General features: G+C 45.4%; 1 protein-coding gene across 1 annotated transcript in view; it reads right to left on the bottom strand.

Moving 5' to 3' along the window:
• The window catches only part of LOC147733202 (mucin-2-like), a 1,332,790-nt gene that overhangs the window by 185,161 nt on the left and 1,120,120 nt on the right, over positions 1-27,509 (bottom strand). Inside the window, exons 31-32 of the mRNA XM_086957736.1 lie at positions 19,928-20,102; positions 3,963-3,994 (exon numbers count right to left, since the gene is read on the bottom strand). Of these exons, the coding sequence (XP_086813862.1) occupies positions 3,963-3,994; positions 19,928-20,102 (207 nt within the window). The remainder of the gene's footprint in view (positions 1-3,962; positions 3,995-19,927; positions 20,103-27,509) is intronic.

Here is a 27,509-nt window from a genome sequence, read left to right as displayed (position 1 = left end):
AACGCCACCATATATATAACTACTTGTACAGAATCACTGAGTGATCTATGTGAGCACGCTAATAGGCTTGCATGAATGTTTCTATTTTGGCATGCAACAATGTTACATGAACATAGCGTCAAAGTGCACTGTTCCTTTAAATAAGGCTTTGTTTCTGGTTTTTTCTATATGTTCAACCATGTGACTCACGTTTGGGAGGTGGGACCCGGAAGGGTGTGTCCTCACTGCATAAGATAAAAAAAGTTTCCACTTTGTGCAATGTGGTGTGTGAACAAGACTACGTCAGTAGTCGAAACGTTGCATTTTGGAAGGCACAAGGATTAAATAAACATCTTGCCTGGAGAGCGTGGGGTCTGTCTCTTCTTTCGCCGCTGGGAGTGGAGGTCTGAAGACTTTGCTGATATATATATATATATATATATATATATATATATATATATATATATATATATATATATATATAGGCATTAGTCTCATTAATTGAGATGTTTTCAGCGTGAATGATACAATGAATATGAACACATTCTCTGTACAGTGCATTAGTAAACACATCACATCTATAAAAGTGCTCTACATATGCCGATATTTACAGGTTGCAATCTCATTACGCTCTCACATTTGACAGTCTGTTGTGATTGTGTGATAGAAAATGCAAGTGCATTTAAATGCCTCAGTTGTCCAGTAATTGGCGTATTGTCTCAGCACGTGCTATCAACAAAATATTATAGCAGGAAAACAAGTATAGACTATGCCTCTTAGAGGACACCTAATGAAGTGCAAGCGCAAAATTAACTATTGGACTGTAAGAACTAGAAATGCAGTTAAAACCACTAATAAAGTGAAAGTGCATGAGGATATAAAAAAATCGAACAATTTAGACTGTAGAATAATGGGCAGAGGCTACATCTATAGAGGGCTCAAATATAGACTTTCAAACAAAGTAAATCTATGTGTTTCATTGGCAATGTGCCAATATATTAAACAATAATGTGCAAATCTTGCAAGAACAAATACACGCCGATCATAAATCTAGATGAGAGCTAACTGGTCTAACATTCGGCATTACTACCCAATGAGTCTGTAAAGTGCTATAGTGCCTATACAGGTGAACGATAGTGCAAAAAATATAAACATATATAACAAAAAATGAATGAAGCAGCTAATAGAGTCTGTTCAAGCTTGAACAGAATACCCTTAAAACGCCTTTGATTAAAAAACGGTAAGCAGTTAGTTGATATTTGTACACAAGATAAAGTAAATACAAAATTATCTAAGTTAAAAAACAATGGCTAGAGAAACAAAGAGCCTTATGCTGTAAAGGAATCAGAATACACATATAGGATCATAGAAAATTATCTAGATCCTCGCTGTTTTTGAGGCCATTGGACATTTAGGTATCCAGGGACAGTATAAAGTGAGTCGCCAGTTGACGGATAATTTTCTCACGATTCCCACCCCGTCCGGAAATGGGAACCGCCCCTAGAACAGTATATTCTAAGTCTTTGAGTTTATTGTTGTGAACCAGCTTAAAGTGCCTTGTCACCGGATAGTTAGCGTCCAAGTTGACGATAGCTCTCACATGTTGCAAAATGTGTTTATGTACAAGAGGTGTCGTACTCCCAATATAATCAAGACCACAAGTGCAGCAAAGTTTATATACAGCGTACTCAGTGCGACATGTTAAGTGTTCCTTGATAGGAATTCTATTGTTGTTAAATGCCGTGGTGTAATCAACACCGTTAGTGGCAAATGTGCAAACCAGGCACGAATTGCACTTGAAAAAGCCTTCTTTGGTCAACCAGGTGGTTTTAGTTGTATTCTCTGGGCTTGGTTTGACAAGTGCATCCCTCATTGAGGGAGCCCTTATAAATGTGATTGCAGGTGTTTCTGGTAAAATTGATGTAAGTGTGATATCTGTCAGCATAATAGGCCAATGCGAATATAGAATGCTACGTATCTTGCTCTCCTGCTGACTAAAAGTTGTGATAAATCTCACATTTTTTTTATCAGTCTCAGCATCAGGTTTATGTAAGGCAAGAGATGCTACTCGGTCTTTCTTAGGAATGAGTAATTCCTCCCAGGGTGGCAAGTTAGCTTTCATTAATGCTTGCTTCAAGATAGTTCTAGTTTAACCTCGCTCAAGGAAATGAAGAAAGGCCTCATGTTGGCATGTTGCGCATTCTGATTCCTCACTACAAATACGGAGAATTCAAAGGAATTCGCCGTAAGGGATACTGCGGATGGTGTGGTGGGGGTGAGCACTATCTAAATGCAGAATGGACTTCCCTGCGGTTGCCCTGCGATGTAATTTGGTATGCAACTCTCCTACGTTGATACAAAGCTACATAGAGAAACTCAACATTTTTGTCATCCTAATTGGTTGTAAATTTCAAATTCAAATCATTGCTATTGATGGACACAATGAAATCACTGGCCGATTGTCTGCTACCCTTCCATATCATACAGATATCATCAATATAGCGGCAAATAAAATCACATTATTGGCCCATTCTGTCTGGTATTTGGCCCTGAGGACATGCTCCTCCCACCAGCCTACATGCAAGTATGAATAGCTGGGGGAGAAACATGCCCCCATTGCCTTGCCTTTCTGCTGCTGATAGATTTCACAGCCAAAGAGAAAATAGTTATTGTAAAGGCACAGTTCAGTCATTGTCATGAGCATGATGTTTGTGTTTTCTTATTAAACCATCTGTGTAATTGATGCAAGTATAAAATGATTCTATGTTTATTACAACTAGTAGATAATTTGGCTGCGAAACTACATTCTGGATCTTGTTCAAAAAGTCAGGAGTATCCTTGACAAAGGAAGGTAAGGCAGAGACATGCGGCTGAAGAAAGTGGTCCACATATTTTGATTTTTTGTCCATTAGGCTTTTCTGTGCAGATATTATTGGCCTGTCAGGAATAGGGACTGTCTTCTTATGTACTTTTGGCAGAAAATACAAAATTGGTGTTACAGTGAATTCCACTTTCAAAAAATGCAGTTCTTCTTTCGTTAGTAGGCCCTGCCTTTTCTACTGCATCAGACATTTGGTCACCTTCTCTTGGACCATACGGATCTCTCGTCTGGAAGATTTCCTGTAGCTGGACGTATTGGCCAGATATCGATTTGCTTCTGCAAGATATTGGTATTTGTGCCATAACACAACATTGCCGCCTTTATCAGACTTATTAATGATGATATCATGTTTTTTCCTTAATTTGTGCATTAAAGCATTATATTGGGTGTTTAAAAAATTATATATATATATATATATATATATATATATATATATATATATATATATATATATATATATATATATATATATATATATATATATATATATATATATATATATATATCCAACGTAGTTCTCGGCAAGAAAACAAGCCACAGTTAACGGCGGGCAGCACGGCAGGGAATGCCAATCCCACATATACCAACGTAATCCAGCTATGGAAACATAAATAAATCCACTGGAGCCATGGCCACAATTCACAAACGGTCTGTTTATTTCGGCTTCGGGCAAACCCGACGCGTTTCGCAGTTACCTCACTGCTTTGTCAAGGGTGGTTCATTAAAGTGCAATACACATATTTAAAGGTGCAGGGTTCCACTTGATAGACATAGTAAAAATACTTCCGTTTTTTTGTTGTCAGCAGAGTGAATACAAATAAATTTCACATTGCCCTTAAATGAATTTAAGCCATTCATAGATACAGCCCCAGTGGGCTAATATAGTTTTTAAAGGATGAAAAACATTTTTATACCACTATTTCAAATTTATAATTGTGACAATTTGACTTTCATTATCAACTTTCTTTCTGATATATATATATAGTGTTCTAATGTGTAATGTTCAGGAATAAAAAATTACCTTACTGCGCATTTATTCACCTCGTCATATTTAAATGATCTGAAATTACATTTGTGGTGGTATTCTTCTTTAGTTACTCACCTGTTTGGGCTGTCCATCAGGTCCTGTGCAGTCTGAAAAGAGAGAACGTGTGCTTACTATTGCTCGGACGAGTAAGAAAGGTCAGGCAAAGTGCAATAACATACTAGGTTAAGAAAGCATCAGCCAGCTGCACTTAATCTGAATAACAACTAAAACAACTCAGAAAGGTCTTCCATACACTTTCCTCTAATATTTCACTGCAAAGAAGGTAAGAGAAAAGGGACCAAGTGGTAGGGGGTTTAATCAGTTAACTGAGCATATGCTATTGCAGGATGATTTTTATGTACATGAAATTAAACTGATAACTGAATTGCCTCATGCACTTCTCCAGTGGTAAATACTGACAAATTGTTAAAGTACTTCAACCTCTCTAGTTTCCTCTCTTTGGATTTGTGTTTCTCTGTGTTCAACTGATCCGATAGGGCAAGTTACAGAGAGTGCAAAGGAGGATGCTCTGTCTCAATATCCCACACCACAGCTACGATATGTCAGAAATATCATCAGAAAAAAATGATTGTTTATAACATAAGACTCATTCTGTGAAGAAAATTTCATGTTAAAGAATCACTTCCACCCGTTCGCAATTCTGGAGATATTGAGCAAGATGTACAAAGCATTTGTCCACTTTGCGACTAGTATTTTTGCGACCAGTGAGTCATTTTGCAAACATACCTCTATAGTTATAGGTCAGTTTGCAAAATACTGAATCGTAGTGGGTCGCAATCCGACCTAACTCATGCCTAATAATAAGGCAGGTCACAAATGGCAACTAGCTATGATTCACAGTCATCACAGGAATGGTGGCCTGCTGGAATTAGGAGACCACCATTTCTATGTTATCTTTTAAATAAAATAATAATTGTTTTAAAAAATGCTATCCAATTTCCTAAAATGAATACTAGGCAGTGGACCACCTGGCCAGGAGGGACCCAGTACTCCTCAGTCAAAGTTGCATCTAGAACTAGGCAAAAAGTGGGGGTGTGGGGGAGGTACTGCAGCAAGAACGCAGTTGCCCACACAAAACACTAATATATCCCATTTAAACCCGTATTTGGAAGGAATGCACTAAACACACTCCTTCCAAATTTAATAGTATTCAGTATTTAATCACAAACCAAATTGTGACTCAGTAATTGGGTTTGTATCATACCAAAAAGCCTTTTTGGGGTCACAAACAGAGCAATTTTAAAAATGAGACTTTTTGCAAACACAAAATGCCTTCATGCTTCTGGTTCTATTCTACTGTGTCTATAGAGCAAATATTTCCTCAGTTTATGGTCCCTTTAATGTGTATTTCTAGATTGCTACTGCCCTCTTGTGGGCAATTATATTATCGATTTCGATTTGAATAATCTTTATTCGGCAATTTTTCACCATAAAAGAACACAATATATAAAACAATTCAATTCAGATAAAAGATTAAAATACAGTAGGAACAGTGACACAACATTCACAATTTGCTGGCAATAAAAATCGTCCTTAACTAGTGGATTTTCCCGTTTGGAGTCTCAGCAAACGGCAACGTGTCCTCCACGCACTCCCTAGGAATTTAGCCACCCCACAAATCATACTAACAGATGAAGAGTCTGTAGTAAGGACACGTAGTGCCTGGCTATGGCACCTCAGACCTAGTTCCCTACAGACGGGTTTCAGCCAGAATTTCCGTGCCCCTTTGTAGGCTGGGCAAGCGAAGAACAGGTGGGCCACCGTTTCCCTGGGGGCCGCACAGCCCGGGCAGCCCTGTGAGCTAACAACTGTGTTCTTCCATTTACCCGTGAACTCATACACCGGGAGCGTCCCATACCGTAATTTTAGGTACAGTGCTCGATCCTGTGGTTTAGTTATTAAGTCTAAAAAAGGTTCCATGTTGCGTGTACACTTAATGGACAAAAATTGGTCAGTAAGAGAGCCCAATTTCCTAGACCGCATAACATTATTCTGTACCCAGTCCCAGTATAGTTTTTTTATGACCTCTTTCGGTGGAGGTGATTGCAACTCCCATGCCTCTCTGAGGCCCAAAGTAAAAACCAGTTCCTTCAGGTTGTTTAACCATGCTATTTTTTTACAGGTGTCTAGTAAAAGTAGTTCATCTAGACCTGCTGCATACTTTGCCAGCTCTTCAGTTCTTCGTAATCGGGACCAAAATAACAACGGGCGGAGCCTCACCAAATCCTTTACTGATTTCCTGCCCAGATCTAATCTTAATGGGATCATGGGGGTGGAAGTGGGAAGGGCTACCACTTTCCTAAAAAAGTTGTTTTCCGCTGTCATCAAGTCAGAAATCCCTTCAAACCCCCACAGCTCCGATCCATAAAGTGCTGCAGGTAGGATCTGACCCTCATAGATGGTCATAGCTGGGGAAACCGGTTTGCTGGTTGACTCACGTATCTCCTTCAGCGTCACCCCGGATACTCTTTGGTGGTTTAGTAGCATTTTGGACAAATGATCCTTCCAGGACATGTGGCTGTTAATTCGGACGCCGAGGTAATCAAAAGACTCAACCAGTTCAAGGGGGGCGTTGTTAAGCACAAAATTATTTTTGAATCTTTTCGAGGGTGCAAAGGCCATCAACTTGGTTTTCGATGTGTTGATAGTTAAGCCTCTGGAGGTGCAGAAGGAGCTGAACCGATCCAGGAGTTTTTGCAAGCCCACCGGGGATTTAGAAATTAATAGGGTGTCGTCGGCGAAAAGAAGTGTGGGTATTCTCTCCCCCGCCAGGGACGGGGCATCCGACTCCACCCCCATTAGATGGTCCACCACTCCGTTTACGAATAGGGAGAAGAGAGTCGGAGCCATGACACACCCCTGTCGCACTCCTCTCCGCACAGGGATCCTATCTGTAAGTTGACCCTGGGATCCCCATCTCACCCTTGCATAGTTCCCCTCGTGCAGCTTAACAATTAGGCTCAGAAGCCCACTGGGGATACCCATCTCTCTTAGAATTCCCCAGAGTTTTGTGCGAGGGACCAGGTCGAATGCGGTTTTAAGATCAATGAACGCCATATACAAACTACCCTTCATAATAACAACCGCCTTCCAATATATGGCGAACAGACGAAAGACCTGGTCCATCGTACCTACCCTCCTTCTGAACCCCGCTTGTAAGTGGGAGAGGATACTAGCCTCCTCTATCCAGTCACCTACTCTTGAAATGATGACCCTGCCGACCACTTTCTGAATTATATCAATCAGACTAATGGGTCTGTAGTTTGCAGGGTCATCTCTAGCCCCCTTCTTGTACACCGTGACTACCTCGGCCCCTTTCCAGGAGTCTGGGACCTGGTGTCCCCTCATGATCAGATTCATAATAATCGCGATTAATTTAGCCCAGGCCTCCGGATCCGCCAACAATAGATCCCCAGGGATCCCATCCTGCCCAGCGGCTTTTTTTGGGGTTAGGTGTCTAATCGCCAAAACTACTTCACCCGTTGAGAACAAAAGATCGCTATTATCCGCAGGAACCCCTTCACCCTGGCTATCCACCCCTAGGCTAGTTAGTTCTTCCGAGTCGCCATAAAGAGATGAAAAATGTGTAAACCATTGCTGACAAGTTATATGATCAGCCAATGGTTGCGATCTTCTCTGCCTTGATCTGTTGACCAATTCCCAGAAGAGGTTTGGGTACCTGCCACTCGCTGCATTGGCAAGATCCAACCAATGCTGTTCCTCCCACTCCCTCTTGGCCAGTGACAATGCTTTCTGGTAATCCCTCCTGGCCGCTCTAACCAATGTCGGGTTCCCTGAAAGCAAAGCATCTGTCAATTTTTTCCTGTAGTTTTTACACTGGTCATTATACCATACTTTGCTAAGAGTAGAGGGTATAGCAGGAGCCCTATTACCTTTCCTCTTGGAGATGAAAAATTGACCAACTTGGTCTATTGTCATTTTATAGGCAGAGTCAAGGGTGGGGTATTGGGGGGTGACGGTCCTGTTTTCACCAACCCATATATCTAAGGTAGAAGACAGGCCTTCAACCAGTGCGTTGATACTTCCTATATCACCCTCATTGAGCCTGGCCTTATCCCATTTCAGCCTGCGATTATTATTAAAAGGGATAACTTCTTTAGTTGTTTTTGGGATGACCACCCCTCGCCTGTCCTCCCGTGCTCCCCACTGAAACTTGCAGCACAGGGGATTGTGGTCACTATCCTGGCTTGGGACGACCTCCATATCAATCAGGTCCGGCCAGGATCCAACATCTATCAGGATGTAGTCGATTCTGGACGGGCCCGAAAGTCTATTGAAGGTCCATGCCCCTGAGCGGTCGGATATTGTCCTGCCGTTCAGGGCTCTTAATTTATGGTCCCTTGTCAGTGCGTTAATTTGTATAGCTCTGGACGACCATTTCCTAACAGGGGGCAGGGAAAGGGATGGGATAGACCATTTTGAATCCTCCTCTTCGATTCCTAAGGGATCGTCTCCGAGAAGGGGTTCAAAAGTACAGTTAAAATCACCCCCCACCAGAATTTTAGCTGAGCAGGGGCATTCAGCCAAGGTCAGGTCCAGGGTTGTTAGGGTCAAGGAGGGGGAGTCACCCTGTGTCCCTCTTGCATAAACATTAAAAAGGTCGAGCCTGACAACATCCTCCCCTCCTTTCACCGAAAGGTGGAGTATATCATTGCACTCCAAGCTGTGTCTTGTAACCACCCAATTCAAATCTAGTTTTATCCATACTATCAGGCCGCCCGAAGGTCTGCCCCTTCCCTTGCTTACAGCGGGCACACAGTAGGTAGTATACCCCGATTTATGTAGCGGAACAAAACTCTATGTCTCCTGAAACAGGCAGACATCGAACTGCTCAATTTGTATGTGCCACTCCGGGATATCTAAATTCCGCTTTAGCCCAGCAATATTCCAAGAAAGGAGTTTTATTACCCTCCTTCCTCCAGGCATAGAAGTATAACCCACCTTAGGCAACCTCTCCTTAACCACCCTGGATGGAGGGCGCCTCCCCTCCTGGGTTAGTGTGGTGAGGGTTGCAGAGCAGCCAGCCGTGCTCATCACGGGCCCAGCTGGCCTGGAATCCTCTGTTGTTACAAAGGTGGTCACCATACGGTCTACAGCTAGACTAACTTCTTTTTTACCAGTGCTATCCCGACGAAAACAAGAGTCTTCAGCCCCTAGAGGTTCATTATCATTTCCCCCACCCCCTAGCCCCCACCTTCAATCGCATTCTTCCAGTCCAGACAGCTGGGAGAACCGATTGTAGGTATCCAGCGGGGTATATGGCATCAAGTGGTTCATGTTAGGCCCCTGGTTTAGCATGTGTCTATGGGGGACCATGGACCAGGGGGAGTGTAGATCTGGCACCCTAGTCAGCTGATGGGCATACTGAAATTGGTTATTGATATAGGGCGGAATAGGGAGTGGCCTATAACCTTGAGGTCTGTTTGTATGTTTAGAGTTAGTAACTTTTGACCTGGGATAAAAATATGTTAAGGCCCGTGGGATAACACAGGTTTCCCCATTCCCCGGTGGCCAGTTTAGAATGTAATCAACTGCCCGAGGGTCTCTAAAATTGACCACCACTAGGTCTCCCTCAATATCTTTGGTTCTACTCCCCAGCCAATTGATCCGTCTAACATGAACTATGTCCCCGTCTATGTTAGGTGCTATCGGCCTATGCAACCTTAACCAATGGATAATTTTGTTTTTGAGGTCAGAGAATCCCTCCCTCTTGTTCTCTGATAAATGCGGGACTCCCGTTAAGATTACCACATAGGGCACGGCTTCTGGGGGAATCTCCACTTGTGGGATCTTTTTATGAGTCATTCTGCTTTTACCCTCGTCTCCTTGTGCAGTTTGATTGTTGCTCGATGGGGCCTTTGGGGGTGGTTTTGAGGGCCCTGCTCCCAACTCGGTAGCTGGTGTTTTAGGTTGTTTAGATGGCGGTATATTATGAGTTGGGGGCACAACTCCCCCCGAGGGCTGACCAGTTTGCTTAGCCAAAGCAGGTGCGGGAGGAATGCTAGATTTATTTTGCGGTGTGGTCGGAGGGGGTATCGGCTGTACCGCCACACTTCCTTTATTTTTGGTATGGGCAGCCATACTAGTTATGGCGGCTTCCAATATAGTTAATCTAATTTCCACCTTTTTAATAGACTCATTAATTGGTAGAAGGAGAGATCTTAACAAAAATTCCAGGTTTGCTGATGCCGCGGCCGGAAGTGGAGGTGATATGATAGGAGGGGTAGCTCTACTGGGGTTATCAGGGACCTCGTCTTGCCTAGTTGCTAAAGCTGGACTAGGACCCAGTGTAGCAACTACCTGTGGGGTGTGCTCCTGCTCAACTACTGTGGGAGTCTCAGATGAGGTCTTGGTCTTAATCCCTTTACCAAACTCAACCTGTAGTGCTTTTGCTTTACCCGTGACCACCCTATGTTTCCTTCTTTTTTTACAAGGGGGCGGACGATGGATCTGGGCGACGGGACAGATGTTAACTTTCTGCTTCTTAGATTTGGATTTATCAGTCACATGACTAACACTAGGAGTGGGTGAAACAATTATAATATTATCCTCGGGCAAACAAGGAGTGGCTACAAAGTCACGAAACAATAAGGGGATACCATCTTGACTTACATTATCCTCACTTAGGCCATTCGAATCACCTTCCCGGTTCAGTTCGAGTAGACTGTCAGTGAGGGGCCTATGTTTCATATTCTCAACAGAGCGACGCCGCTCTGCCCTACGCTCCGCTAAGGTGAGATCCTTATCCCCCTCGCTCCTCTTGGGAAAGTAATTCTCCAGGGATCCATTACGTAATCTAGATTTTTTCCCCGGGGTTTCTGTTTCGGTAGCCGTATCCATTATGTGGTACACTGTGACCTCCGCTATGCAAAAGAAAAATGACCTGGCCCAGCCCGGCCTCCTTCGGCCCCTGACGGCCACAGACGGTCCCGCCCTTGTCCCGGGCTTCTCCCGGCGCACTCCCGCGCGCTCCCGCGCAGCGGGAGTGGCTGCTTCTTTTAAGATAAACTAGGGGGCGTGGCCGGCAGGGAGAGGAGCCCAGCTGACACGGGCGCGCGGGGACTCCTGGAACTCAGAGTCCACCCGCTCTACCCTCGCAGCCCTGCCGGTGTCCCCCTAGCCCCAAGCCAAGTCCACACTCTGCAAACCGCGAAGCGGGACCCGCGCAGCGGGTCCGGCGAGCAGCAGCGGTCAGCAGGCAGGATTCAGCGGAGGTCCGTGATGAAAAAGGTCCGTGGCGTTCAAGCAGCAAAGTGTTTCCCTCTGATGTGGGGGAGGGCGGTGATTAAGAGCAGCTGTGAAGGGGGCGCGGCCGGCAGGGAGAGGAGCCCAGCTGACACGGGCGCGCGGGGACTCCTGGAACTCAGAGTCCACCCGCTCTACCCTCGCAGCCCTGCCGGTGTCCCCCTAGCCCCAAGCCAAGTCCACACTCTGCAAACCGCGAAGCGGGACCCGCGCAGCGGGTCCGGCGAGCAGCAGCGGTCAGCAGGCAGGATTCAGCGGAGGTCCGTGATGAAAAAGGTCCGTGGCGTTCAAGCAGCAAAGTGTTTCCCTCTGATGTGGGGGAGGGCGGTGATTAAGAGCAGCTGTGAAGGGGGCGCGGCCGGCAGGGAGAGGAGCCCAGCTGACACGGGCGCGCGGGGACTCCTGGAACTCAGAGTCCACCCGCTCTACCCTCGCAGCCCTGCCGGTGTCCCCCTAGCCCCAAGCCAAGTCCACACTCTGCAAACCGCGAAGCGGGACCCGCGCAGCGGGTCCGGCGAGCAGCAGCGGTCAGCAGGCAGGATTCAGCGGAGGTCCGTGATGAAAAAGGTCCGTGGCGTTCAAGCAGCAAAGTGTTTCCCTCTGATGTGGGGGAGGGCGGTGATTAAGAGCAGCTGTGAAGGGGGCGCGGCCGGCAGGGAGAGGAGCCCAGCTGACACGGGCGCGCGGGGACTCCTGGAACTCAGAGTCCACCCGCTCTACCCTCGCAGCCCTGCCGGTGTCCCCCTAGCCCCAAGCCAAGTCCACACTCTGCAAACCGCGAAGCGGGACCCGCGCAGCGGGTCCAGCGAGCAGCAGCGGTCAGCAGGCAGGATTCAGCGGAGGTCCGTGATGAAAAAGGTCCGTGGCGTTCAAGCAGCAAAGTGTTTCCCTCTGATGTGGGGGAGGGCGGTGATTAAGAGCAGCTGTGAAGGGAGCGCGGCCGGCAGGGAGAGGAGCCCAGCTGACACGGGCGCGCGGGGACTCCTGGAACTCAGAGTCCACCCGCTCTACCCTCGCAGCCCTGCCGGTGTCCCCCTAGCCCCAAGCCAAGTCCACACTCTGCAAACCGCGAAGCGGGACCCGCGCAGCGGGTCCGGCGAGCAGCAGCGGTCAGCAGGCAGGATTCAGCGGAGGTCCGTGATGAAAAAGGTCCGTGGCGTTCAAGCAGCAAAGTGTTTCCCCTAAAAGCGGAGATAAACCCGCTTGATAATATGCCCCCATGTCTCTTCGCTCATGGGCTCAGCTCAGCAAAAGCCTCATGATAAAGGAGGGGCTTCAAAACAATTTTATAGTAACTGGCCATAGGGTTTCCGATTAGCTCTTCCATATTCAGTTTTGTTGAGAATTTGGGGGCATATTATCAAGGGGGTTTATCTCCGCGTTTTTGGCTTTAAAAGCCAAGAAAGCGGAGATAAAATTATCTCCCTATTACCTAGCTGACGCTAACACCAGTTAGCGACAGCTAGTAGGAGATAGCGACCATCTTGGGCCACACTTTGCATGTCAGTGATATTTATCACTAATGACATGCAAAGTGGGCGTGCCAAGATGTTAGCGACTGGAAACAGTTGCTCACATCGCTATCTCCTATTACCAACTTTTGGAGATATTCGCGCTAAGCGCAAATATCTCCAAAAGCTAACACCTGCCCTGAGCAGTTCTTAGCCATGTTATCGAATGGGAGGTGGATAACATGGCTAAGAGCATTAGCTCGGTAATGCATGAATATGGCTGACTTTTCAGCGATATTCATGCATTGCGGCCGATTTTTATCGCATTTGCGATAAACCTTAGAAATACCAAGGTTTAGCTGCGATAAAAATCGCCGCAGGTCGGCGATAAATTTTTGTCTCTAACCAAGCAATAGTGATAATTATCGCTATTGCTTGGTAATATGCCCCTAGGTGATTTGGTCTTTCTTTAGGTCTCTTTAATATTGTTATATACTAGATGTATAGCAGAAAAATAGCAATTATTAGTTTGGGGGCCTATTCACAAAGGCATTTAGGAGACCTGGAAGTAACACTACTCGGCCCCAAAACGTCCAATTCACTATTAGTAAAAGTGGAAGATGGGGACACATCTTTCATTATGTACTAATTATATATGAATATTCCAACATATTCACATTACCATTTTAGCAGAATTGTGGCAAATGTATGCAAGAGTACATGAAAGAGTGCTGAGGAGTACTAGATTACACATTCCAAAAGCCCTTGGGGCCTCATTTACAAGTCGATTGCGCCTCCAGTGCGTCACTTTTGTTGAAGCACCAGCAGCGCAGTAAAGTCACCATGTGGGACTTTTCATGGTCTTGTAAATATGGGCTGCTTCCATGCATTACTCCGCATGAGGCGTTCCATGTGCATTGTTGTGAGTGTTCCCAAGCAACATCCATGAAACCTGACACATTCCCAGATTTAACCCCTTCGGGGCTGATGACGAGCAGGCTCGTCATGGCGTAGCCTCCTCGCACGCTGATGCCGAGCCCAGCTCGTCATGAATAATGGGATTTACTAAATCTGAGCATGCGAGCGGAATTCCGCTCGCACGCATGTGGTTAAAAAGTGTTCTAAACCTGGAAATGATTCAGAATTCTACACCTCCCAAGGGAAGGCACATGAGTGGTGAAACGAGGAGAAATACTTTTATTTCTCCAAATGTTTTCATCAATTTTTTGTTTTTGTTCAGGATGATTTCCTTCCTGCACAAAAACAATTATCTTCACAAAGCAAAGTTGCTTGCAACATGATGCAAGGGTGGCAGCGCTGGTGCATGGCAGCTAATTGTGCACCATCACAGGAAAAAACACATGGATGCATCATATTGTTGTTAATACGACGCGTCCCAGTGCTTTTAAAATAACGCAGCATGGTGTGGCAAAATAGCTTGTGGTGCTGCGCTGCTTCATTTTGTATTAAATGAGGCCCTTATTGAATAGGGCACTTAGGGCCCATTTACAACTTTAGCTGCAGCGGTCAGTACTCTTTGGGTGCATAGGGCAGTACTCCACCGCTACACTCCTACTGTGCCAAAGCCGCGGGCGGGCCTCCCGCTAGATTAGGATTTTGGGAATGCCAAAAATTGTTCCTGCACGATTGGGGTGCATACATAATGTGCCCTGCTGCATGCATTCAAATGGCATGAGGCACCCAGGCACTCTAGGGCCCCCTTTGTTTCCTCTCCACCATTGTTTTCATGGTGGTGGAGCCACCATGAAAACTGTGGGAGGGAGGAAACGTGTAATAGTCCTGTTGGGACTACAGCAGCCCCAGCAAGCATGTTGCGGCTTCAAGACTGTTGCACCGCCAACAGGGAACAACAGTTTCATGGTGACGGTCATGGGGTGGTCAAACCACAATACTCGTAATGGGGCGGTCAGACTGCCGGAGCACCGATGTCTGGACTGCCAAAGCCGTGCCACCGCTAGTCTAGCGGTCCTTGGGACCTGTGTGTATATCAAACCATTATTTGTGGAAATTGATTTGCTTACACTAGTATGATGTTATGTTATGTTATGTTATAAAGAGTTTCTACAGCGCACTTACACCGAATGGTTTCATGGTGCTAGCTTTAGAGTGTGTCGAACCAAGGGCGAGTTTACTCATGTGTCTGCCCAAACAGCCATGTCTTGAGCATTTTCCTGAAGCTCAGCAGGTTGTTACAAGACCAGATCTCCAGAGGAAAGGAGTCCCACAATTTGGGGGCCAAGGTGACAAACCTCCATCCCCCCTGGTGTTTTAAGCTGAAGGCAGGGGTGTTTAACATCTGAAGGTGGGCTGAGTGCAGGTTGCGGGTGAGGTATACCTAGACAACAGGCAGTTGATGATTTTAGGGCTCTGGAAGTATAGAGGCTTAAAAGGTAAGCAACCCGTTTTGAATGCCACTCGTTGAGAAATGGAGAGCCAGTGGAGTTTTTGTAGTAAGGATCTGGCAGATTGCCATCTTGGTTGCTTGTAAATCAATCTTGCAGCTTGGTTCCGGACCAACTGGAGATGTTTAATTAAGTAGAGTGGCATGCCGAGGTAGATTGAATTGGCAAAATCATGGTGTGAAAGTACCAGGGCAATCACTACTTGTATCAGTGCTGTGTGGGTGAGCAGACAACTGATTTTCCTGATTTTGGGCAGCTTGAAAAAGCAGATCGAGACCACTGCCCCAACTTGAGATATTAGTGATAGATCGGCATTTATGGTGACCCCTAAGCTCTTGACAGAGGGGGAAGGGCCGGGGTGGGTGGGGATCCAAGTTCCGTCGGCCAGTAGTATGGGCCCCAGAAGATCTGACTGTTCCCAGTCAGAACTAGTTTGGTCATGCCTGGATTAAGTTTTAAATGATTTAGCTCCATCCACTGCTAAATATGGAGCATGGTGGCTGGAATCCCTGAATTGAGTTAGGGGAATTATCGATGGTAAAGATTAGCTGAAGGTCATCAGCATAATTAAATGTGGTTACCCACCTGTCCTTCAGGAACTGGATCAGGGCCAAGAGGTATAAATTGAACAGGTGGGGGGATAGTGACGATCCCTGCGGGACTCCACACATAGTCACGAGTTTAGGGGAGGTGAATGAGGTAAGTGCACTGCTTGGGTACGGCCCCCGAGAAATGAGCCGATCCAATCGAGGGCTGAACCTTGGATGCCGGCCCGTCTGACACGGTCCATCAGGATTTTATGGTCGACCATGTCAAACGCGGCCGACAGATCCAGGAGCACCAGGGCCGGAGGGATCCCCTTATCAGCATTATCACGTAAGGCGTCCAATACTGCGAGAATCACTGTCTCCATGGAGTGGTGGAAATCTAAGTATTCAGAGTTTTCTTTAAAGTTAGATAGTCACTTTGCTACATGTGTCTGCAGAACCTTGGCCAAGTAGGGGAGCAAGGAGATGGGGCGATAATTAGATCAATTCAGAGGGGTCAGCTTCTAGTTTCTTTAAGAGGGGGATCACTATGGCATCCCTAAATGCACTAGGGACCTCGCCTGTGAGAGGAACATGGTCAAAAAAGGCTATATGGTGTGTGGTAGGGCAGAGAGAGTGTCTTTTAGAATGTGAGGTGGGCAGCAATCCCATGGAGAGCCTGATTTGACTCTGGACAGCAAGTCCAGGAGGGACTGAGTGTTGATAGCAGTAAAGTGATCTAAGATGGACGGATTTGTTATGGTGGTGCTGGTGGACTTCATGGGGCTGGATGTGGGGATGCTAGCTTTGATGTTTGAGAATTTTTCCATAATGTGGGTTTTCAAAGAATTACATAATTCTTGGGTGGGTGTCTGTTTAGGTTGTATTCTCTCTGCATTGCAAAGATCATTGACTATTGAGAAAATTAATTTCGACCTTTTGTGGGAGTTCAGGATTCAATCAGAGAAGCGGGCCGCTTTGGCAGAGGAAATAGCATTCTTATATTCTTTCTGCCCCTTTCTGTATAGAAGTTTCTCTTCAGGGGAGTAGCTTAACCTCTATCTCCTTTCTTTTTGGCGGAGAGCTAACTTTTGGTTTTTTGGCTCCGTAGAGAACCATTTCTGTGTGTCGGCTCGGTGAGCACGGTTGTGTTTTCCTAGTGGGGCATGTGTATTACTGGCCGCTAGTAGCCAGGCGGAGATGTTTTCTTCCGTGGTATTGATATCAGGGTTGAGGGCGGGGGCTGAGCTAGCCAAGGGGTCAAGGAATTCCTGTTTATTAAGGGCCCTCCATTTTCTTATCATGCCTCCCTCGGCCGTGTGTATGATGAACAGATATAGCAATTGCTCTTGTGCTGGACCCGATACAGTTTCCTGACTGTTAATGAAGTGAATAAATATTAGTCCCAGGTTTTTTATTTCCTAAAGCTTACACTTGTCACATAATATTTGCTTGTGAGAGACTGGTTAAAGCAGAAAAATGCTTGTGGAAATGATAAACTGGATGCGTACCTCGCCCCTATGCTCAACTTTAGCAACATACATCACTTAACTTTGGAAACTGCATGCAAAATAGATTGAGCAGGGAACTTGTTAGACTTTTGTTATAGAGGACATACCTTTCACATAGTCGACCACCAAAGCATACATAATTCATGTAGTGCAAGTCATTTTTGCCAAAACTATAACATATAAAAAATGCTTGATTTCCCACCTCTATATATTGTCTTGGAATGTTGACTAAATCCCAGCCCAACTAAAGTGTGATATTCTTGAGAAACCTCTAGAATTCATCCACAAAGTCTTTTAAAAAGCACTAGTTCACAACTGTCAAAAACAGTGTACTTTTGTGATTTGTGTGTTCGCTGTGCCACTGGATTCACGCTAGCCTGGCTAATGAAGGGTAATACCCTGAAACCGGTCCCAAGATGATCGTTTCTGGGTCAGGGAGGACCTGCCTTGGCAGTTCGGTCTTGACTGTTCCCATGAGTAACAGGGTCAATGCTGATTGGCATGTGGCTGGGTCCATACTGGGGTGGCATAGCAAGCACAAGAACGATGGATTTAACCCAGATCTGTGATTGCGGGTAAGTGGTTGAAAATGTTCAGCACTCCGTCCATCATCTTGTTATGTTTTCCTTGTGGAGATGAGAAAGGCTATTTTACAATTTTCAGGTTTTTTTTGTCAAAAAATAGAATCAAACAGTGTGTACAACATAACTATTTACATCAATGTTTTGTGGTAAATAAACATTGCTTTGATAATCTTTAATCTGAGGGCGTCTACCCTTTTGCTCCCGATGCTCCTAACCCTGAAATGGATATATATATATATATATATGTTTTTAAATAAACAACTCACAGGAACACAACATGCCAGAATGTAGCATATTCATTCATTACTACACATATGTGTTATTATTGCTTTTGCTGTCCACCTCTGATATCTGTATCTGTTTTGCTTGTGATTTAAAAAATGTGATGTTTTAAAAATTTCAAAAATTTGGAAGAGCATGAAGAAGGGCAATCCATTATTTTTTCCTAGCACTGAAATCCCCCATCCTTCAAAGTAACCCACTGAAATCTAAGGGTTGTCAACGAGTATCTTTCACTAGTTTGTAAGCTTCTCTGGGGGATACACTGTTGCAGTAAACTACGCATGTCACCTATGTCAGAGTGGACCCTCTAGTTACCTTCACCCACAGTCTGGCATTTACTCTCAAACTCCTCAACCTTTCAAAGGCCTTTAACACCATTGACCAAGACGTGCTTCTCAACGGCTTGATTATTCACGTAGAGTCATCACAGTTACCCTAACCTTGGCTAGTCTTTATGAGTGATTAACCCCTTCGATGCTGATGACGAGCTCAGCTCGTCATCAGCCACGGGGGCGAGTGCGGATGACGAGCTGAGCTCGTCATCTAACGCGGCTTTTGGAAAAAAGCCGCGTAGCGCAAAAATAACCGCAGCAGCGATGCGGTTAAACCAAGCCATTCAAGCTAGTTGCCACCTTTTCAGAAACCAACTCTGCCCTGCTAACCTGGTTTGTGTACGTCTTGGCCACCACATGCATATAGGTGACTGACACATCAACTTCATATTAGAAGTATAAGTGACATACTTGAAGACTCCTATTGCTGGATAATGCTCAATAGACGGCGGTGCACAGTCCCAAAATGAAATCCTACTCGATGCCCTAGTGGATCCATCACCTTTCATTTGCACTGATGATGTTATTGGCCACCACAAAGTGTGGAAAAAACAAGTGGCTTATTTACAAATCCATTGCACTGCCAGAGCATTACATTGTCTGACGCACCAGTGACGCAGTGTGTCTCCACATATTTACAAGACCACGCAAAGCCACCCTGCGTGGCTTTTCATGGCCTTCTGCATATGGTCCTCTTTCATGCATTACTCTGCATAAAATCAGCTTTCTATGGGCGTCGCTGTGACTGTTCCCACACAACATCCAAGGAATCTAATGCAGTCCCAGATTTACAAGATTTCATAAACCTGGGAATGCATTAGATTCCTACGTCTCCCTAGGGGCGGCGTAAGGGAGGCACAGCAAGGAGAAATACCTTTATTTCTCCTCATTTATTTCTTTTTTTATGTGTGCTACATTCTGCAGCATATACAGAGAGAGGAATAAACCTCTGGTGATTGTTTTTTGCAGGACACCTACAATGCAGACACCCTTGTACTATGAAGGAAGGGGGTCTGCGTGGGCACATGGCAGTCCATTGTGTGCCAGCGTAGGGGAAAAGGACAGGAATGTGCTGTTTTGCAAAGATATGGCTCATTCCTGCCCTTTTCTTTTGAGGCACACAACACAGCACGATTCCTTGCGGTGCTGCCCTGTGCCAAATCTCTCAAATGAGGCCTCAAGCTCAGAGCATTCTTTGATAGTGACCGGTCGTTGACAAATTTGTGAAATTCTCCCTCTTCCAATCTTTCCTTTAAAAAAAGCATGGTTCTTCTAGTGATCGCCACTCACCTCACTTTAAAGCCATCCATATAAAGATGCTCTAAAGCATCTTGTTAAACCACAAAGAAAGCACCCAAAACTTGGGCATCAAGCCCATGCCATGGCCAGGATGTTGCGAACACTTTGATTCTTAAAAACACCAGCCTAGCTTTAAAGAAAGATCATAGTTCAAATCATTTTGCTTGTTACCATAAGGCACCGCATAGCTGCAAACCAAGATATTACTCTATGGGATTGTACAGCTTATCGTTTGGTGCCCAGATTTCAGGTACCATTAACAGTTCTGTCCTCTTGTCAGAAAAGCTAGAAAAACTTTAGCACCATAAAGAAACTTAAGCCAAAATACATTTTCTGGCACTTACATCGGCACTCATAATGGAAGCAGCACAGGTCCTCGTCATAGACTTTTGCAGGTGGATTTCCATCTATGCACACTGGAACAAGCACGGGTGGGCAGAGAACAGTAATAATGCTTCTGTTGCCAGTCATCTCGCAGACTGAGTTGGAACAATTGATGATATTAATGATGGGGGGAATCTAAAATAAGAAAGTTTACATTGCATTTACACGCACACTCACAGAAACAAAAAAAGCATAATATGTGACATTGGCACGATATGTGTTCAAAATTATTGTCCATGTTAGGTGATAAGTTGCCATTGTGAATGCCAATGAAACTGTGCAACAGAGTGACTTCGCCGCTGTGCAGAGGTCAGTAATGGAACGCTCATGGAAGATATGGCTATTGTTCCTCCAGGTCAAACTCAAAATGAAGAGTCTTCAACCCTCTATTTTATAAATCATTTACAGGCCAATTTAATCTTACATTAGCATAAATTAAAAGTCATAATTAAAGTTTAAAGTATATTTGATGTTTTCACACAATATATTAAACATTGCATTCCACCTTTCTCCCCTCCTCTAGATTGGGGGCAGACATATGGTATCCCACTTGACAAGTATTCAAGTCTGATTGCTTTTTCACATCATCCATGCCCTCAACATGATAACTATTAGATTGCCAAATTGCTATATGTTGTACTGAACTTCAGCTCCATCACTTGGGTAGAATTGTAGAGGCTCTCACAAAATGTATTATTTCATGTTAACAAATGCATTCACAGTTGCATGCAAGCTCAAGCAGTTAGGGTACCCAGAAGCTCTACAGTAATTGCCTTTGAAAGATCTATAAACTGAGCAATTTGCAAAGGTCAGTGTTTAAAGGGAGGTAATATGCAATTGTATTTCACTATCAGCAGTAATCGGTTTAAAACTTAATTTGGATCAAGTTAGGTTGGGTTTACAAGATAGACTGTCTGGTTGCAAAAGACATATTTTGGGCTTAGCAAGAACATTCAGGAGCTTGTAGCCCACCCATTGATTAGCATTGGTTGGCTTTTCTCTATCAATTGCCTGCTTTTTATTTGTCACCTGGTAGCTCCAGAGCTACTGGTTGGAGACCCCTGCTTTAATTAATCTCAACCACTGGTCATTACTTTGCATCATATGCCAATCCAGCGTTATTTTGCACACTTTGTCACCTCAGTTTAGACCAGCTATATGCAAATCATTCTTGACCTTGCTCCTTCTGGGAGCAGCTTAGCCTGAAATGCCAGGGTTTGAATGGTACGCAAGTGATTGCCAGACAAATTGCAAGCATTCCTCCCATGATATTTTGTGTGTTTCATGTACCACTCTAAGTGGCATAGGTATGCCCAGACTTGGGTCCCATGCTCACTTCTCACTGGAACCAAGATGTACCTCACTTATAAGCAAACTAGCAGCCCGTCCCGACCTTGTCCGGGAGCATTCAGGCTTCCCCACCCGACCCGACATTGTCCAGCAGCCCGGGCCCCCGCCTGCCCCAACCTCCGCCCGCCCCGGCATTGTCCAGCAGCCCGGGCCCCCGGCCGCCCTGTGTACCGCCTGCCCCGTCCGCCGCCAGCCCCGACCCCTGTCTGCCCCGACCCCCGCCTGCCCCGACATTGTCCATGGGTCCCCCGGAGCCTTAACTCAGCCGCCGCTCCTCCCCCGCGCTCCTCAGTTCACCGCTCTGCCGCTCCTCGCCGCTTGTCACCGCTCCTCCCGCCTGTCCGCAGCTCCTCACCGCCTGTCCGCTGCTCGTCACCGCTCCTCCCCCGCGCCTTGTCGTCCGCTCCTCCTCGCGCTCCTGGGCGCCGCTCCTCCCCGCGCTCCTGACGTCAGCACGCAGGTTGCGGCCGGTGCTACTTCGAAGGGACTACTTCTTTTTTAATGTACATTTTTTAAATAACGCATATTTTTATAATAGTAGTATAGATATAGATTGACCATGCTGCATGCTTGCTGTACTGCATCGCCAAAAGGGTGAGACCTGCTTGTTTCGCCAATGCTTGTTAATACGCATCTCTAAAGTGCAGTCAAGCAAGGGTGGTTCCTATGTATTTTTGTGTCGTTTGTTTTCTTTGTATCCTGAATCTAATTGTTTATTGCTAGGTTTTCAGTGGGGGACAAATTGAATTATACAGAGTATAAAAGGGGAAGGCTGCCAAATGGCCTAATGGTTGCCTTTGCAAATGCATGTAAATTTGAAGATGAAACCATATCATCACCCTCTATTTTATTAACTTTACTCCCCATATTTGCACAATATACATTTACATTTTAGGCTCATGTTTTTAATTTTTCCTATAAATGTCAAAGCTGCGCTCTCATATTTCTCTGCTGCTTTTCCACCAACTGAATTTTAAAGGAAAGTAGTCTTTTTAAAGTTGCATATACACACACACACCTATCGCTGTTAGGAAGTCACCTAAAATTGAAAGTTGTTTGAAATCGAAGCGTCACCCGATGCCCAGTGTAGCTCTGTTCTTACAGTTCTGTTCATAACAAACAGAAGTCTTTGGAGCGCAGACACGTATACTGACTGATCTGTGCATGGCATGTGCAAAGATTGATCCGGTGGCAGTGTGCAAACGTTAGAATAGTACTGCTAAATCTGTTCCTTGGCGTCCGCAATGTTTTGCTACATTTTCGTTTTTGAATTGTACTTTAATTCTTACAGGGTAGGAAGGTGGGCGCCTTTTCATCCCTGTTAACGTGATTTCGGCAAGGCATTACTTTCATTCGATCTTAAAATCAGGAATGTCAGGCAGCAACATCCCAGTGGTCCTGCTGTAGGCACACGGCTGTTTACCGATCTGTTAAAGATTCTCAGCTACTGTTTCGTACAGATGCATACTACATAATGAAGAGGCGTGCAGTTCTATGTGGGGAAGTACTGGACAGCCGTGTTCATGCTTGCATTCTGCAAGCACTGATAACTGTAAAGAGCTCTGATACCCGCTGGGGTCGGGTTCACGCTATATAAATCTTCCAAACAATAACTCACATTTTGCAAGCACACATCCGCTGCTCCGCTCCTCTGACGCTGCTCTGACGCCGCTCCTCGACGTGAGCACGCACGTCCCGGCCGGCGCTACTTTAGGGGGACTACTTTGTTTTTAAAATACATTTTTTAAATAAGGTTTATTTTTGAACTTTATATATCCTATAACCATCTACACACCCTGACGTTTTCTACGGTGTATCGGGTGTGTAGATTGGCGCAGTGGTTCCTGAGTTTACCCGCCTCAAAGCCTGAAAGTTTCTCCTTTATAATAGTAGTATAGATAAATAGGGCAAAACCTTTCCTGGGTTGCTTGTGTACAAGTTTAGGGAGGACCTTACTTGGCATTTTGGATTGGACGGTGTCCAGAGCTGGGTCAAGACTGATTCGTATATAGATGGGTCCAAACTAAGGTGACCTTGTGAACAAAAGAACAATGGGCTGGAATGCTACCTGAGCAATTGCCAGTGGTCAGATAAATTGCATGCATTTTTCCCATGACCTTTTGTGTGTTTCATATATTGCCCTAAGTGGCATGGGTATGTAGAGACATGGCTCCCATGCTCACTGTGTCACTGCAACCACCTGTACCTGGCTGATGAGCCCATATCTAGGATTAATCCAGTCCCGGGTTGCCTTTGTTCTGGATCAGGGAGGACCTGGCCTGACAGTACGGGTTTGGCTGTTCTCATGAGGAGCAGGGTCAAGACTGATTTGCATATGGCTGAATCCAAACTGAGGTGGCATGGTGAGCAAACTAATGTGGGTTGGAATACTAGCATGAGTGAATGCCAGTGGTTAGAAAAACTGCAAGCATTCTTTTAATCACCTCTTGCATGTTTCATGAACCAACATGGATCAGCAAATGAAAAGGGAAAAAAAGCAGCTGAGACATTTTGTAGGCACACGCAGGAGTGGTACATGCGCCTACAAACTGATGCAGCTGCCTGCATTATATGCTTTTTGTTTTTTTATTTAGCCATGCTGCACTGCATTGGGGATTGCTGAATGGCTAAAAATATTTGACAATGTCAATAGGTCTCAAAGGCAAGACCTATTGTTTATAAGGGGGTAATCCATAGCAGGTCTGTTTGTCCCTTTGTCAAAAACCCAAGTACAATATATGCTAAATCAAAATGCCATAATCCACTGTATCAAGTGCAGCAGAAACATCCAAAATGATTAATGTAGCAGTGTCACCATGGTCAACTTTATGTTGCCAACTCCTTGGGTGTTCATTTTATCCATACAATTAGCATCACAGAACAGGCTGCACAAATGGTTATGATCCCTTTTGCAATCTCAAGATGCCAAAGGGGTGAAAAAGATGGCACACATTATTAATGAGGAGAACTAAAGACATTTCTCTTTGTTGTACCTCTCCTGGAATGGAATAGCATTTTGGCACATTCCCAGGTCTACCAGTAATGGTAAACCTAGGAATATGTCAAAATGCATGGAAGTTGCATGTGAACACCCAAGCGTCACCAATGGAATGTCTCCCTGGGACAGAGTAATGCAATGCAGTGATTTGAACTACGCTGTGTTCCTCCTGATTTATCAAGTCACTCAGGGCCACGCAGGTAGCCTTGCTGGGCTTGCTAAATCACTTTTTGGGGTTTGCATTTCATATGCACCAGGTTGTGTGTTTCAAACGTGATGCAAACCCTTGAAAAATATGCCCCAGAGAAACATACACTCACACTGGCACCCATCATGCTTGGAGAGCTTGCACAAACATCTGACTGCAAAAGCACTTTCTGCTAAGAACTCTTTTAATCCCTTCGATGCTTGTGACGGAACCATTCCGTCATCAGTCACGGTTGAGCTGTGCTGATGACGGAATGGTTACGTCAGGACCACACCCAGTTATGGAATGTCCAGCAACGGGGGAAAATCGGGGCAGCACGTAAGGTGTTAGGGGAGATATGGTGAGACTGCACAAACACAATCACTACAGAACTTTCTTGAGACTGCTTCTGTGGCAGATCTCATTATGATGGGGCATATGCTCTCTTATGAGACTGCTGATCAATGAGATGTAGCGAGACTATTGATGCCCTGGCGTTCTGGGAATGCTGCTCTAAGAGCTCTTCTGAGGAGTAGATATACAAATATTTGTGAAACTGTTGGTGCACAAAGTATCTTTAGACTAGTGCCCTATAAACTGTAATAATAATTACACATGTAATCTCTTGTAACACTGCTCCTAATTAATTTCTTTTTGACTATTGCTATCTATTTACTGCTAAGTTTGATGCCCCACTTACCTTTGAAAATGGTAAATGTATGTTTCTGCTGTTGCCCAGGGCTAAGTAGTAAAATAGATGTGTACAATATTCACATGGACCAATCTGTTTTTTTGAGGGTGCGAAAGTGCCAGGCACTAAACCTCTTTTCCACTACCTCCAGTGTCCCTGATTGTAATGTACTGATAAGTAGTACTGCCAATATATTGAAAGTGATGGATTTCTTGTACTCACAAAATATCCCACTTCACCCTGCACCCATAAAGGCATAGCTCTCTATATTCACATGTAGACTACGATACCCTTACACACATATTCATACTGCTAAATCCTGCACTAACACAAACACCTGGTTCGCCTTATGCTCACACAGGCATACAGCTCAATCGACATTCACATACACATCACTCACAGCAACACCATGTGCTTACGCAGACATAATACTTATTATTATTATTATTATTATTATTATTATTGTTAAAAATGTTTTTAAAGCGCGTAGTCACCCGGAGGTATCCCAGCGCTGAGATCCTTACATCTGTGGGTCAGGGGGCAAGGAGAAGGGGGGGTGGGGATGGTCAGAGTTCCGGGAGGGCAAAGTTTTTAGGGGAAAAGATGAGTTTTCAACCGCTTCCTGAATCGTAAGTAGTTTGATTCTGTTCTCAGGTCGCGGGGGAGTGCGTTCCAGAGGCGTGCGGTGTGGACCAAAAAGCGTCTTCCACCCGAGCGTGCCTTCTTGAATCTGGGGATGATGATAAGAGACTCCTTATGCGATCGGAGGGATCTTGAGGCTTTATAAGGTCTGATAAATTTTCTTAGAATAGAGGGGCCTTGATTTTGCAGCAGTTTGTGGGCCAGGCAGAGGGCTTTGAACTTCACTCGTTCCCTCACTGGGAGCCAGTGAAAGAGCTTCAAGGCAGGTTTGGCCGAAGCTCTGGCAGGAGTGTTCGTGAGGATCCGGGCAGCGACGTTTTGGATTCTCTGTAGTTTGTTCAAAGTTGCCTCAGGGGCGCCCAAGTAAATAGAGTTGCTGTAATCTAGCCTAGATAGTATCAGGCCTTGGATTAATAGTTTTTGCGAGGTGGAAGGAAGTAAGGGCAGAATCGTTCTCATTGACTTAAGGAGCCCGAAGCATGTCCCGGCTACTTACCCCACATTTGTACGGACATACCAGTCACCCTACACTCATACTGGAAAAATAACTCTATACTCATACAGAAATGTCTCCCTTGCACAGACACAGTGATCCTCCACACCCTGAACAGGAAGTCTAATCATCCTGTCCTCATGCAAGTCCAACACTGGCCATGCCCTCATAGAATCACTAATCACCTTGCACTCACAAAGACACAGTTTCGACCTTCACACATTCAGTGACACCTTTCACCCTGTACTCACACTGCACTCACTCACCCTACACTCACACAGACATGCCACTCACTATGCATACCTTTCCACCCGCAAGCATGAAGGTCCATTATTCACCTACACACGACTTACCCTGCCCTCACATAGGACCTTCCCTCATCCTGCACTCATACAGGCATAACTAAAGCTACAGTCACACAACACCTCACTCCTTGCATTCACACATGCATACCACTTCATCCTAGTTTCACACAGGTACACTGCTCACCCTGGAATCGCGTAGACACACCATTCATTCACACGCTCACATATACACACTTCTCAAACCACACTCTGAGATTAACCACTCATCCTACACACAGACACACCACTCAGAGGCATGATGTGAGTTCACAGAGGCCCAACACTCACCATTCACTCACACACACATTCACTAGGCATACGCACCCATGCAGGCACACCCCTCACCCGGGACTCACAAAGACATTGCTCACCCTGGACTCACTGTTCACAGCTCACCCCTCAATTACAGACACTACTCACCCTACACTGACAACCTCTCTCCCTGCAATTACAGACCCTCCGGCCTGTGAGTCCAACCCTTCTCTCAGGCACATATCTCTCCTACAATCACAAACAGACTCCTCACCTTGCATTCACAGCCAGACCTATATCACACAAGCCCACACCTCCCAACCAATTGCAAAGTGCCAACCTTCACCTTCTATCGTCTGCTTGGGATCGCCCGCTTGCAGGAATGCTGGCCAAAGGGCTGTTCCTATGTGGGGGCCTGGCTGGTGGCAAGCAGCTCCGGGCATGGGGAACTTATTCCGAATTTCACCTACAGGACTAGTTACGAGGCAGTGGTCCATTTTCTGCACAGCGCACCCTTGGTGCCATGATTGCCACACAGCAAGTCAGCACATAATCAGGAGTTGATCTTTGGATAGGTGTGAAGGA

Source organism: Lissotriton vulgaris, chromosome 2_1 (genome assembly GCF_964263255.1).
Source record: "Lissotriton vulgaris chromosome 2_1, aLisVul1.2, whole genome shotgun sequence".
NCBI lineage: Eukaryota > Metazoa > Chordata > Amphibia > Caudata > Salamandridae > Lissotriton > Lissotriton vulgaris.
Note: the sequence above shows the minus strand (reverse complement) of the source record. Positions and strands in the feature narration are given on the sequence as shown.